General features: G+C 32.7%; 1 protein-coding gene across 1 annotated transcript; it reads right to left on the bottom strand.

Moving 5' to 3' along the window:
- Window positions 1–8,163: 8,163 nt before the first annotated feature.
- LOC107896573 (trans-cinnamate 4-monooxygenase) lies at window positions 8,164–10,795 on the bottom strand. Its single transcript, XM_016821770.2, has 3 exons — window positions 9,836–10,795; window positions 9,602–9,735; window positions 8,164–8,971 (listed from the first exon to the last, which is right to left on the bottom strand). Exons 1-3 carry the CDS (start codon window positions 10,618–10,620, stop codon window positions 8,373–8,375), a joined length of 1,518 nt encoding a protein of 505 aa, XP_016677259.1. The 5' UTR covers window positions 10,621–10,795; the 3' UTR covers window positions 8,164–8,372.
- Between the last annotated feature and the right edge of the window lie 4,720 nt (window positions 10,796–15,515).

Genomic DNA, 15,515 nt, shown 5'->3' with positions numbered 1-15,515 from the left:
GCATGATATGTTTCATGACATGTACATATATGATTATCTTTGATATGTTGATACAAGGAAATTATGTAATTGAGACTATTATTAACCTCAAGTGCGACATGTGGAGAAAATAGATATACCAATGCTGAATTTATATGAGATATGGGCAAGTATACTAACAATGTTGTTGTTTGATGCTTATACAAGTGCCAAACTGTTGATTGAATGGTAATATATTTATTTTATATGATGCATTGAATCGGTAATTATTTTAATTTTTTTAAGTGATCTGCAAATGGTAGTAATGTCCGAAACCCTGTTCTGGCAGCGGATACGGGTTAGGGGTGTTACAGAATTCCACTATTGTGAATGATGCTATATATTATAAAAGTTGTATACCTAGCGTAACAACTTTCGATTTCTTACTCTTGGAGCTCAAGCTTTTACTTACATCAAAGTATATGAGTCATGCATACATAGTCCATCATCCACTCAAGATTGATGTATGCTACACTATGAACATCATAAGTTAATAAATCCATAAGCGAATTTAGGATCTATTCTTATTGGGTCTTGTTCAATGTATTGTTAGTCCAGTCAATCACATCTATATCTCTATCTTCTGGGAGTCATCTGCTTCGATGCCCAAGACAAAGCATCTACCCAATTGGACTTGATAGACAACATTTAACCGATTTTCTCATTTTCGATTAAACTAAGGACATACTTAGATTCATCTAATAATATAAATTGTCTTTCCGTATTACAATTCAACCACATAATATGATGGTCACTAAACTAACTATAATTACGACAAAGGCGAGCGCACCTATTGAACAATAGTATAGCTATGGTGAGTAGGGAATATCGTATCCACGAGGATTAAAAGTACTACTAAATACCGTTTTTCTATTATTTAGCCGATAAATTGGAGTGATTATTTTTAATCTAAATTTACTAACATAATTTAACTAAGAACGCAACAAAGAATGAAATAGGAAAATAATAAAAAATAACTAAAAAGAAAGACAATACCTAGGAAAGAATCAAACTAGACTTCACCTATTATTCTGAATCTAAATTAAACGATTTATTCACTTGTGGCTTGATCCGTAGAAATCCCCAAATTATGTTAATATCTCCTTTAAGAGTAAGAACAATTGACTCTAGGTTAATTAATTGAAATATATTTCTAATTAAAACCCCTATTGTTGCATTAACTTGATCTATGGATTCCCCTATTAGATTTGATTCTAATCCAGTAGATTTATGTTGTCTTATTTCTAGGGTTGCATGCAACTCACTCAATTATGCTAGATCTACTCTTAAATAAGGATTTTTTCTCCACTGAAATAAGCACAGTAAACATGAATTAATATTTCAAAAATATTAAACAATAAATAAGCATACATAATTGAGAACAAGAATCCAGTATTTATCATGTAAATCAGAAATCAAATAATGAGATTCATCATAGGTTTCATCTTCCTTGAGTATGTAGGGAATTTAGTTCCTAATCTTGAATAGAAACATCTCAAAGTTAAGATAACCACAAGACATAAAGAAACTCAATAAAACTTCAAAAGAAATTAAAAGGATATCTTCGATCTTGATGGCGATCTGCTTCCGAGTTGATTCCGATGGCGTTCTTCGAGTGTTTTCTTCAATCTTCTCTGAGTGCCCCATTAGGTCTTCTTCTAATTGGTATTTATAGACTTTAGAATACTCAAAATCCTAAAAATTTGGTTTTTCCGATTATTTGGGAAGCAGGGTGCAAAACCAGCACGGGCTGGCACATAGGTATGTGGCCAGCCCGTATAGATCCTGAAAACAGCTCTATTTGTCCGATTTTGGCTCGTTTTTCACTCCTTTCTCTCTCAAATGCTCTTCTAAGTATAGAAACATGAATTTAAAGGATTAGGAGCATCAAATTCACTAATTTGCATAATTAAGCATCCAAAAACGTATTAAGAATGAGATTAAAATATGTTACTTTTACAGTTTATCATAATACCACTTACTATTAGTTAAATATTAGACAACCAATGAACTAGTATTTGCTTATATATTTTTTACATGCAAAAATCATATGTGGATAATATACAAATGATATTAATGTAATTCATGAATAATTTTATTAAATCAATCTGTTCGAAAAAATTACAAGTGTACATAGATGAAAATACTACACTTAGGGCACCAAGTCCAACATAATACCTTACCTAGATATTATACCCAGTATTAACAAGCACAACCCTCCTTATATTAGGGAAATAACAAACTTTTCAAAATCTTCATTTCGATTTTCAACAATTCACTACGATGCATGAAAGGATAAGGATGTTGGAGGCAATTGGGTGGCTTAAGTGTAATGTGGATGCTATTGTGCTCTCTTCCAAAAAGTTGATTGTGTTTGCTGTTATTTTGAAAGATCATAATAGAGATTTTTTTATGGCCTTTCAAGCATTCATAACCATAGCTTAGGTTTTTTTTTCCTCTTCGTGAGGCCCTGTCATGGTTTAAAAATCTTGCTCTTGTTTTGGTGATATAGAGATGGATTCACTTAAGATTTTTAGTGCTCTTATTTCTTCTAAAGTTGCCTCATTTGAGTTTGATGTTATGGTTATTGATTGTCATGATCCTTTCCGAATTCCTTTCAGAATTTGCCTTTCAGTTGGACTTGTAGATATACTAACAAAGATGTTCATGTTCTTACCAATGTGGCCTTGCCTCATGTTCATTACCATGACCGGGTATATTCCCTTTCTTTTTATATAATGTTCTAGTTGTTGATTGTTATTCTACATTGAGTGTTAGAATTAAGTGACCTAAATCCTTATTTAAATAAAATACAGTGGCAAAATAAAATAAAAGAAGAATCCATATAGAATTACACTTCTTTTATTTTATTTTAGAATAAGGTTTTTTAAACCTTATTAAATTCCATCTATTTGATATTGATTAGAATAAGGTATTTCAGTCTTACTAGAATATGGCTTTACAAGCCTATTAATAAACATAGTCTATTCCTCTTGTAATAATTCGAATTCGACATAGTGAATTTTCTTCTCCTCTGCCCGTGATTTTTTCCCGAAAGGGTTTCTACGTAAAATCTGTGTGTTCTTTATTTTATTTTTATTTTTTTCACAAATTGGTATCTGAGCTTCCAGGCTGTTCATCTCAATCACTGTAATGGTGTCTTTAAAGTATGAAATTTTGCTGTTGGATCGCAATACCAGATTTACATTTTGGCAGATTAAGATGCAAGCAGTTCTTGTGCAAATGGATCTGGAGGATGCCCTGCTAGGGATAGATAAGATGTATTCGACTTTAACATATGAAGAGAAGAAGCGTAAGGATTGAAAGGCGTTAACACAATTATATCTGCATTTGTCCAACGAAATTTTGTAGGATGTGATGAAAAAGAAGAACGCCGCTGCATTATGGAAGATGCTAGAACAAATATGCATGTCGAAAACTCTAACAACCAAGTTGCATATGAAACAACATCTTTATGCTCATCGTTTGGAGGAAGGTGCGTCTGTCCACGAACACTTAAAAGTGTTTAAAGAAATTCTCTCAAACTTAGAGGCTATGGAGGTTCAATATGATAAGGAAGATCTAGGGTTGATTCTACTTTGTTCATTGCCCCGTCTTATTCAACCTTTAGAGACACGATTTTATATAGCCGCGAGTCTCTCACAGTTGATGAGGTTTATGATTCTTTGACCTTATATGATAAGATGAAGCATCTTGTGCTTAAACCCGACTCTCAGGGAGAGAGTTTCATTACTCGTGGGAGATAAGATTAGAATACTGATAATGATCGTGGAAGGACACATGAACGAAATCCTTATGATAAATCTAAGGGTAGATCGAAGTCTTCAAACAGAGGTAAAACTTGTAACTTCTGTAAGAAGAAAGGGCACATTAAATCCGAGTTCTATAAGCTACAGAACAAGATTAAAAGGGAGGCTGCGAATCAAAAGGGAAAACAACCAAAAAATTTCGGTGAAGCTGATGTTGTAGAAGACTACAGCGATGGTGAACTTCTAGTCGCTTCTGTCAATGATTCTAAAGTAAGCGAAGAGTGGATACTTGATTCAGGTTGTACCTTCCACATGAGCCCCAATCAGGATTGGTTTACAACTTACGAAACAGTGTCTGAAAGTGTTGTTTTGATGGGAAATAATGCTTCGTGTAAAATCACAGGTGTTGGAACAATTAAAGTTAAGATGTTTGATGGAGTTGTCAAAACACTTAGTGACGTGCGACATGTTTCAAAATTGAAGAGAAATTTAATTTCATTGAGTACTATTGATTCAAAAGGGTACAGATACACAGCTGAAATTGGGGTTTTAAAGATTTCCAAAGGTTCCCTTGTTATGATGAAAAGGCAAAGAAAGACTGCCAAGTTATATGTTTTGCAGGGTTCTACTGTTACTGGTGATGCAGCTGAGCTTCCTCTTCCTTGTTAGATGATGATATTACTAAACTTTGGCATATGGGCCTAGGGCATATGAGTGAGAATGACATGGTAGAATTGAGCAAAAGAGGACTTCTTGATGGGCAATGAATTTGCAAACTAAATTTATGTGAGCACTGTGTTTTTGTGAAGCAAAAGAGAGTTCGATTCACTAGAGGAATCCATAACACGAAGGGAACATTGGAGTATATTCATTCTGATCTGTGAGGGCCATCCAGAGTGCCTTCGAGAGGTGGAGCTAATTATATGCTAACCTTTATTGATGATTTTTCTAGAAAAGTTTGGGCGTTCTTCTTAAAGCAAAAAAGCAATGTGTTTTTCGTATTTAAGTCTTGAAAAATTATGATTGAAAAACAAACGGAAAAATAAATAAAATACCTCCGCACAGACAATGGCTTAGAGTTCTGTTCTGATGAGTTTAATAGATTGTGCAAGTCAGAAGGGGTCGTGAAACACTTGACAATTTGTCATACTCCACAGCAAAATGGCGCTGCAGAATAAATGAACAGAACGATCGTGAAAAAGGTTCAATGTATGTTGTCAAATGCCAACTTACCGAAGTTGTTTTGGGTAGAAGCAGCCTCTACTGCATGTTTTTTTATCAACCGATCTCCATCCGTTGCCATTGAGAAAAAGACTCCACAAGAGGTATGGTCTGGTAATCCTGCTAATTGTTCTGATTTAAAGATCTTTGGGTGTCCTGCGTATGCTCATGTTGACAAGGGAAAATTGGAACCGAGATCCATTAAATGCGTTTTTCTTGGTTATAAAGCTAGTGTAAAAGAGTATAAGTTATGGTGTCTTGAAAATAGAAAAGTTGTAATTAGCAGAGATGTTGTTTTTTGATGAAATTGTTATGCTACCTCTTAAAGACTCTTCCAATAAAGAAAATCAAAAGGAGGTGGAGTATCAGATTAATACAGAGTCAACTCCTCAAGCCAGTACAAAAACTGAGAATAGAGTTACTTCTTCACCACAATACTCTATCGCCAAAAATAGAACTACAAGAGAAATTAAACCTCCAAAGAAGTATGCCGAGGCTGATCTAGTTACTTATGCTTTAAATGTGGTTGAAGATATAGATGCGAATCAAGAGCCATCTAATTATTCTGAGGCGGTTAGCTATGAAGACTCAGAAAATTGGATGTTTGCTATGCAAGAGGAGATGGAATCACTCTACAAAAATAGAACATGAGATCTTGTGAAACTTCCTAAAGGAAAAAATGTTGTTCGTTGTAAATAGGTGTTTAAAAAGAAGGAAGGGACTCCAGGAGTTGAAGAGCCCAGATATAAAGCAATGCTTGTTGCAAATGGTTACAATCAAATTCCAGGAGTGGACTTCACATATGTGTTCTCCCCAGTTGTTAAGCATAGTTCGATTCGAGCTTTGCTTGGTATTGTGGCCATGCATGATTTGGAGCTTGAGCAGTTAAATGTAAAAACTGCATTTCTGCATGGAGACTTGAGGAGGATATTTACATGCAATAACCAGAGGGTTTTATAGTCTCAGAAAAAGAGGACTATGTTTGCTTGCTGAAAAAGTCCCTTTACGGTTTGAAACAGTCACCAAGACAGTGGTACAAGAGATTTGATTCCTTTATGAATTCTCATGATTTCAAAAGAAGTAGTTTTGACAGTTGTGTTTACTTTAAGTAAAACAGTGATAGTTCTTTTGTGTATTTACTTCTTTATGTTGATGACATGTTGATAGTAGCAAAAAATAAAGGAGAGATAAGAAATGTCAAAGCCCAACTAAATAAAGAATTTGAGATGAAAGATTTAGGACCAGCAAAGAAGATACTTGGAATAGAGATTCTCAGAGAAGGAAAAGCAAGTAAATTTTACCTAAGTCAGAAGGGGTACATTTAGAAAGTTCTTTGCAGGTTCAATAAGCAGAGTGCTAAGCCTGTTAGTACTCCTTTAGTAACCCATTTCAGACTTTCATCGGTTTTGTCTCCATAATCAGATGATGAGATTGAGTACATGTCACATGTTTCATACTCTAATGCAGTGGGATCTCTCATGTATGCTATGGTTTGTTCATGTCCAGATTTATCATATGCAGTCAGTGTTGTTAGCAGATACATGGCGAATCCCAGTAAAGAACACTAGAAAGTAGTTCAGTGGATTTTAAGATACTTACGAGGTACTACTGATGTTTGCTTACAGTTTGGAAAAACTAGAGATGGAGTCATTAGGTATGTTGATGCTGATTTTGCTGGAGACCTTGATAGAAGAAAATATCTCACAGGTTATGTCTTTACAATCGGAGGTTGTGCAATCAGTTCGAAAGCCACTTTGTAATCTACAGTCACTTTGTCTACCACTGAAGCTGAGTACATGGCGATTACTGAGGCTTGTAAAGAAGCTATTTGGTTGAAGGGACTCTTTAGTGAACTCAATGAAGACCTTCAAATCAGCACAGTATTTTGTGACAGTCAGAGTGCCATCTTTCTTACAAAAGATCAAATGTTTCATGAGAGAATAAAACACATTGATGTTCGGTATCATTTTGTCCGTGATATTATTGCTCGTAGTGATATTGTTGTGAGCAAAATTAGTACTCATGAAAAACCTGCAGATATGATGACTAGGTCACTTCCTATAACCAATTTTGAGTATTGCTTAGACCTGGTTGGTGTTCATTGTTGAAGTTAAACCCTTAAGGGGTTTTATGGAAGAGGTGGAGAACTTGTTCTTTGAGAGTTCGCAATGAAGAACTTGTTCATTGAGAATTTGTATCAAGATGGAGATTGTTAGAATTAAGTGACCCGAATCCTTATTTAAATAAAATACAGTGGCAAAATAAAATAAAAGAAGAATCCATATAGAATTACACTTCTTTTATTTTATTTTAGAATAAGGTTTTTTAAACCTTATTAAATTTCATCTATTTGATATTGATTAGAATAAGGTATTTCAGTCTTTACTAGAATATGGCTTTACAAGCCTATAAATAGATATAGTCTATTCCTCTTGTAATAATTCGAATTCGACATAGTGAATTTTCTTCTCCTCTGCCCTTGGTTTTTTCCCGAAAGGGTTTTCACGTAAAATCTGTGTATTCTTTATTTTTTTATTTTTTTTCACATTGAGTCTATTGAATGCTAAGTTACTCGCTCAGGGTTAGATTCATTTTTTTTTCTTTTTCTTTTTCTTTTTCTTTTTGGTCTATATGATTGTTTTCTTAGTTGATTTTATAAAACTTGAGTTTAAAAAAAAAATCATGGCCAACAGACAACCAATTCTACCAATAAATACTTTAACATCAATGGAAAACCTCAATCCAAGTTTTTTTTAATAGACATTCACCTAAATTCTTATTTAAATATTTTAAATTTAGAATAATACGAGAGATAAGTGATACATAACATTATGATGTCATAGTGATTGAGATTAATGGTTGAGGTTTTTCTATCTTAATGGGTAAGTTCAAACCTTAATATTATGTTCTGTAAGTATATTATTTTAAAGATTTTATATAAATTATTAAAAGATATATATATAGTATCATAATAGTAATAATTGTTGTTTGCTAAAAAAAATTATGTTTTCTAATTAAGTTAGTGTCGAGTTAATTAGTTACACCATCACAGTTAAAAAGTAATTTGACTTACAAAGTAATTTGACTTACTATATGATAGATATATAGGAAAAGTTGTCTATTAAGTTTAGCCTACTTGCACTTAGTAATCAAATTATAGAACTGAACCAATTGATGCTCATCTCCAAAACATATTTGACCATGATCGGGTCTGTGTTTCCACACCATGAAAACTAAAATATCAATACATAAAAGCTTTATGAAGAGATTGATTTTATCAAACAATGCGTGCATGCATGGATGTTACAAATTAATACCCAACAAAGCTAAATGCAAGTTCATATTTTCGAAAGACTTGTTAAATCAAATCATCCTTGGCTTTGCAACAATGGTTGAATGCTTCAGAATATGCAGACTGAACTGTCCACCTTTCTCCGATGTATCAAGCTTAGACTGCCCCTTTGGAGGCAATAGCTCAAAATTCTGCACCAAACGTCCCAATGTGATCCCTAGGATTGGCAGTGCCAAAATAATCCCTGGACAGCTCCTCCTTCCAACACCAAATGGAAGATACCTGAAGTCATTCCCATTTGCTTCTACCTTCGATTCCTCCTCGAAAAACCTTTCGGGCCGGAACTCTTCTGGGTTCTTCCAGTGAGCCGGGTTGTTGGCTAACCACCATGCATTCACAAGGATCTTACTCTCTGCAGGGATGTCATACCCACCAAGCTTTGCATCATGGAGGTTCATGTGTGGGACTAGTAGAGGGATGGCCATTCGGAGCCTGAGTGTCTCCTTGATCACTGCCTGCAGATATGGAAGCTTATGGGTGTCGGGTTCGGTAACCTGCACACCGGGTCCTAGTACGGTGTCGATTTCGTTGCGGAGTTTCTGCTGGATCTCTGGATGGTTCACAAGCTCAGCAATGCCCCATTCAATTGACCATAAGGTTGTTTCAATAGCTGTATGTATCATCAATATGAAACTTCTTGAGTCAACCAGATTTGGTATTTGACCAAGTATTAACACATATATGTATATACATATTTAAACTACTTTTTTCGTACAAAAAAAAAATTCAACCAATAATCAATGAGTTGGCATGCTTTTATTTTCTCATGCATATATGGTAGGAACTAATAAGATATGGTAAGTTGTAACCCAATTTGGTTGGTTGGTGGGACTGGTCCCAGCTTCCAGCAACCATCCACTTGGCAACAATTTGACCACATTGAGTACTCCAGAATTAAGCCATTTGCCTTAAAAATCAAAATTGTACAATAGGACTTGCAGGTAGATGTTATATCAATGGTAAAAGTGCCATTTATTTATATATAATATTACTCTTACCTTAAATTTTCTGTTGACAAGTTGACATCTTGAGAAATGTAGTTGCTTGCTTTATTTTATATATATATATATATATATTTCTTGCTTTGTTTTGGGGTTAAAAGTTTTCTAGGTGTACCAAAAAGTGTTGGTAATTGGTAACAAGCATACTTGATTTTGACCTTTTACTAAATTGACTTTTAGTTCAGATGAAATTTTCAAATCTAAAGGCAACAAAGAAGAGAAGAACCGAACAATCTTACCAGCAACATTGATATTCTCAACAATGTAAAGAACATTGTCTTCATTGATTTCTCCCTTCTGTTGAGCATCAAGAATGTGATCAATGGCACATTTCAAAGCATTGTTGTCAGTTCTTTTTGTGCTCGCAAGCTTCCTGCAAGAGTTAAATTCCCATTACCTCGATTAAGTACTAGATTTTGATGATCAGCAAAAACTAGCAGAAAATTCAATTAACAAGGGAATCAAAAACTTACTTCCTCTCCTCAAGGAAATGGTCCCTGAAAAGCTGCAATCTCATTTCCTTCACTTCCTTGCATAACTTCAAATACCCTCTCAAGAATGGCCTCAAAATGGGGATAAAATCACCATAGTTGTACTCAAAGCTTTGTGCTAATCTACTCCTTTCTCCATTCAAAGCCTTGAGCTTAACAAACAAAGGATCATCCTCACTTTCAAACCTCCTATCAAACATGATCCTATACATGTTATTGTACATCATGAGCTGCAATCTCCTCCTTAAAACAATCCCATTGGTGGCCGCTTCTGGGTTCTTCTTCACGTCTTCAACCACACTGGCAACCTCGGCTTCCCATCCATGTCTGTACTGTTGCACGACCTTGTTGGTGAAGAAAGGGACGGTCATGATCCTTCTCATCTTGCGCCAGTGCTCACCGTACACGGTGAAAACCATGTCCTGTCCTTTCCCCGTGAAGATATCAAACACGACATTCCTTGTCCTGGAACCGAACTCAACTCCTTGGGTGTGCAAAACTTCTTTGGCTAGCTCTGGGGAAGAGACAACCACGAGGTTACGTTGTCCCATCCGGAGCAAGAAGATGTCACCGAACTTCTTGGCTAAGTCTGTCAGGTTGCGGTGGTTCAAGTCATCGCCGACTTGGAGCCAGTTGCCGAAAACAGGGATGGGAAGGGGGCCAGGGGGGAGTTTAAAGCGCTTGCCACGAAGTTTAGAGACTAAGATAGCAAAGATGATGGTGAAGAAAAGAGAGATGAGAACTTTCTCTAGGAAGAGGAGGTCCATGACGATGAATTGTGGGGGTAGGGGTCTGAGGGAAGAGTGGAATGGAGTGGTGGAGTTTTATAGAGAATGTAGGTTGGATTTGGGTTTGAGGCAAATGGGGTGGGAGGGTTTGGTGAAGAAGAGTGGTGGAAGTGAGACGGGGTAGGTGAGGGAGGTAGGTAGGTGAAAAGAGAGGCCGCAATAGATTATGGAAACAATTTACATGATGAAAAAAAATAAAAAGTTGACAAATGGCACAGTATCTTAAAACATTCAAGTTGGAGTTTTGTTATTTATGATTGTCACGAAATAATTTTATTTCAAGTATCCTATTAATTAATTTAGTTGTTAAATGTTATTTCGAATTTATTATGTTAAGGAATAAAATTGCGTCATTAAAATTTAAAATTGTTCATATAATAAGTATATATATCGAGGTTGAAATAATTAATTTTAATTTTAATTTTAATTTAACTGAAAAATTGGGGTTGAAATTGAATTTTGATAAATTGTAAGCCTCTAAAACTAAATAACTATTTTATTTTGGTGCGAAATAAAATGAGAGGGTAAGGTGTAGTTGGTGGAAGCTTGGAAAGTGGGCATGCTTATGGATCTTAAATTGCCGATTTTTGACTTTCTTCTCATCCAATGTGGGTGTTAATAAGAATAAGAAATCATCCAACCTTCACTTTTCATTTCGCTTTTTTGGTTTGTGTGGTAGTTGTGGATCGTGATAGCTTGAATGGGTTAAACCTAACTTTAATGTAAAATAAACATTTCTCAAGATCTAAGACTGCCACACCCACCAAGTACACAGTTTTACAAATGCTGCATCCCAATAGAAGAAAATGATGTTTACCGGTTTTCTACTCCCTATAGCCTTAATGCCAAAAAGGAGATTCAGCCGTCCAGGGGTTTAGCTAGGGCTGGCAGGTGGTCAGTGCTCTAAAATGAGATTTTTTATTTTAATTTCTTAAATTTTTAAATAAATAAAAATAAAATTATATTTTAATCTTTCTAAAAATAATAAAAATTTGATTTAATTTTTTAAAATTATAAAGATATAATCTATTAAAATAGTGAAATTATATTTTGGCTTCACCTCTACAACTTTATTTGTTTTTTTTCAAATTTTGTTATTAGATCTTGTATTTTGTTTAATTTATGAATTTAGTATTTACTTTGATTTAATTTTAAATTTTTATATTTTTTTGAATCAGTCAATTTGGTCTCTTTATTTTTTCAATTTTGAAATTTTATCATTGATCAAATGATAGTAATTATATTATGCTATTAATCATTTATTACGAGTAAATTTATAGTTTTTATCCATGTTCTCTAACTAGATCATTATTAGGTACTATTTTTTTTAAATTTTAAAATTTTAATCTTAAAATAAATGATAGACATTAAATTTATTAACTGATTTTTGTGAGTAATATGTGAAAATTATAAACTGAGATAACCATAATATAGATTAAATCTACAATTTATATATATTACAAATATTAAAAATATGAAAACAAAAAATAATTAAATTAAATTTACAAATTACACATAATACAACTATTATTTTATATTTCGATTTAGTGTTAAGATATGTTTCCATCTTATAAAAATTAGAAGTGACGTATAAAATTCCAACAATAATGTTTGTGAGCGTGTTAATAAATAGTGTGCATTGAATTTTAGCATTTGCCGTACCGATTAATGTTTGATCCGTTGAAAGGTGCGTGATTATGATTATCGAAATCCTCTGCTCTGCAACTGCAAAAGGACTTGATTTTCACCATTATGAATGCATAATGATGTTCCTATAATACCCATAACAGACCTCCTCAATCAGACCGACAACTGACATCATATTAAGAGAGGCACAAATTATTTTGTCCAGACAAATTTTGGTTAGCAATTCCTAAACGTGGTAGTAAATTTTCTGTGATTTCCAATTAAGGAAAACCTTCTCAAATGGAAAAATAATATAAAATATTAATTAATTACAAAAAAATTGAAATTATTTTTAAAAAATGAGTTATTTATTATAATATAAATATGTGTCACTTGACACGTCGATGATATTATCTAATTTTTAGTCAATTATTATTCTTTTTAAAAAAAAATTTATTGGTGCCATCACTATGTCAGGCAATACTAATATGTATTTTTTTAAAATACTCATATTTTTATGATATACACATTGATAAAAAAAATATTTTTTTAAATACCCATATTGGCAGCACCTGATTCAAATTTCTTTTTTTTTTCTCTTATTGTATATACATGTGAAAATTAGGATATTTTAAAAAAATACACACTAATATCACCTGATATAGTGGTGTCACCAATAACTTTTTTTTAATGTAATAATTGATTAATGATTGGTTAAAAAGTAAGGCGAAGCTGCCGGTATACCAGACAGCACCGATTTACAAAGTAATAAACAACCTATTTTTTGTAAATAATTTTTCTTAAAACCCATTATTACAATTAATTATTTTTAATATTATTTAAAAATCCAAAAATAAATATATGAAAAAAAAGAAAAATAGAAAAATGCCACTTGAAACCTTCTCAATGGAGTACTCATGGGCTTTTTAAAGTGAGATTCCATCAAATCCAAAAATAGGAATCAAGTTTTAAAAAAACAATATTATATTTTTTTATAAATATATTATTATTAAATAGATAAATTTAGTTTTTATATTATTAAAAAATTTTAAAAATTAAATTAAAATAAATTTAATATTATGGTTTAAAATTATCATTTACTATTTAATAGTGTTTATAATTTTAAAATTTGTATTGTTCCGTAAATAAATTTTTTAATTTGGAATTGAATTATAATTAAAAAATAATTTTTAGTATTTTATATAATATATATTAATTATGTTGCAATTTAAATTTATTTAATTATTTTTATTACTATAAAATTAAATTAATTTATTTAGTAATAAAAAAATTAATTTATTTCGGTCTCTATATGTTTTAACATTAATTTTTATATCACACCAAGTTGGATTTTTGGAAAATGTGCAGTCGACCTTCATATTTACCATTTTAATTTTCATGCTTCATTAAATGTTGTGCTTGATAAAAAAAATAATTTTTTAATTATTGTCAATTTGTGAAAGGAGAATTAATGTCCTGTTGGATTTTTGAAAGGAGATTTATTGCCATTTTAATATTAAGGTATAATCAATTTTTAGTCCTCTAACTTTAAAAAAATTTATTTTAGCCCTTATTTATTTTTTTATCTTTTTTATCTCTTAAACGTGTGTTATTTGGCAAATCAGTCCAAAGTAGATAGAAAAGTCAACATTTATTAACTTTGTTGATGTGACATACATGTGGATTATCACCTCAACAATTAATTAATTTTTAATTTTTTTAAAAATTAAAAATATATTTTAAAAATATAAAAAAATACATTTTTTATTAATTTTTAATTTAAAAATTTTAATTAAATGTCAATTTGGTATACACATGACAATCTATGTATATACCATGACAACAAAGTTAACAAACGTTAATTTTTCCGTTTATTTTGGGGTAATTTGACAAACAATGTAAAGTCAAGAATTAAAAAAGGTGAAAAATTAAATGAATAGTTAAAATAATTTTTTTTAATTATTGCATCGATTAGTTACTCGGATCAATACTAATTTGTTGCAAAATTAAGAAAAAAAACTATTATTGATTAAAATTTGACATGGCATCTATAACATCCCATGCCCAGCCTATATGTTAAGACCAAGTTTGGAGAGCTGCATCAAATAATTTCAGAAAAATTCAACCTTTAACCATTCACAGTTTTAACAGTCGAAATCAATTAAATAGTTAAGCCAAACATAAAAATATCCAAACTTATAACCTATCATCCAAAATAAAACACACGATAATATAAGTCTAGATAAAACAATAGTTAATTAAGAGGGAGATGACCGAGCTCCTGCTATGCCGACCCGCCTAAGCCTGTGGGTTACATGTAATCCAAAAAACAGAATAAATGAGTTTACAACTTAATGTGTAAGTTACACTTGTAATTAATCAATAACATAATAGAGGTGATTTTAGTTTTCATTAACCAGTCAATTCTCGAAATCAAATACAGAAACAGAAAACATCATATACAGTTCCAGAACATTCAGATTCAGATGTAGATTCTTAACCCCAACCGCTACACACCATTTCCGTCTATCCTTACACACCATTTAGGGTATTAAGTACGCATTCATCCCTACACACCACATAGTGACTGTGTGTCACATTTCAAAATAATTGTAGTCTAATTCAGATCATATGGACAGATTATTCAGTAACAGATCGTTAGATGACAGGTCCATCGTCTAATTCACATTATATAAACCCTACGATAGGCCTACATTTGATTCAAACGACGATTATAGTCTTAAGGAAAAAATCTTGATTTTTGGCCTATACGCTCGTGTGGATTCACAAGACCTGTGTGGCTGGCCGTGTGGCTCAAAATTGTGAGTTACACGGTCTAGACACATGCCCGTGTCTCTGGCCTGTGTCTCTCTAATTCCAAAACAGTGAGTTACACAGCTTGGACACACGCCCATGTCCCTAGCCTATGTGCCTCTAATTCCATACCAGTTTACGTTACACACTTGGTACTGTTTTGACGTAGAAGCAACGGAGAAGACCCCAAAACCTAAAAACGACAACCAATTGTCCCATCCAGAAAAAATAACAGAGTTAAAATGCTAAATTAACCATCAATTCAAATTACATAAAAAAATTCGACGCACAAATTCTGAAACAAGGATTATTCGCTCACCAATAAACAACAGCAACTAATCGAAACTAAAGCGTTGGAGGAATGCTCCCTTCGAGATTTTCGCCTAAATTAACAAACCAGTTGAACAATTAACCAAGAACTTGGAACAATCGAC

The sequence above is a fragment of the Gossypium hirsutum genome, chromosome A10, assembly GCF_007990345.1.
Source record: "Gossypium hirsutum isolate 1008001.06 chromosome A10, Gossypium_hirsutum_v2.1, whole genome shotgun sequence".
NCBI lineage: Eukaryota > Viridiplantae > Streptophyta > Magnoliopsida > Malvales > Malvaceae > Gossypium > Gossypium hirsutum.
The sequence above is the reverse complement of the archived record's forward strand: the minus strand, read 5'-3'. Positions and strand labels throughout refer to the sequence as shown.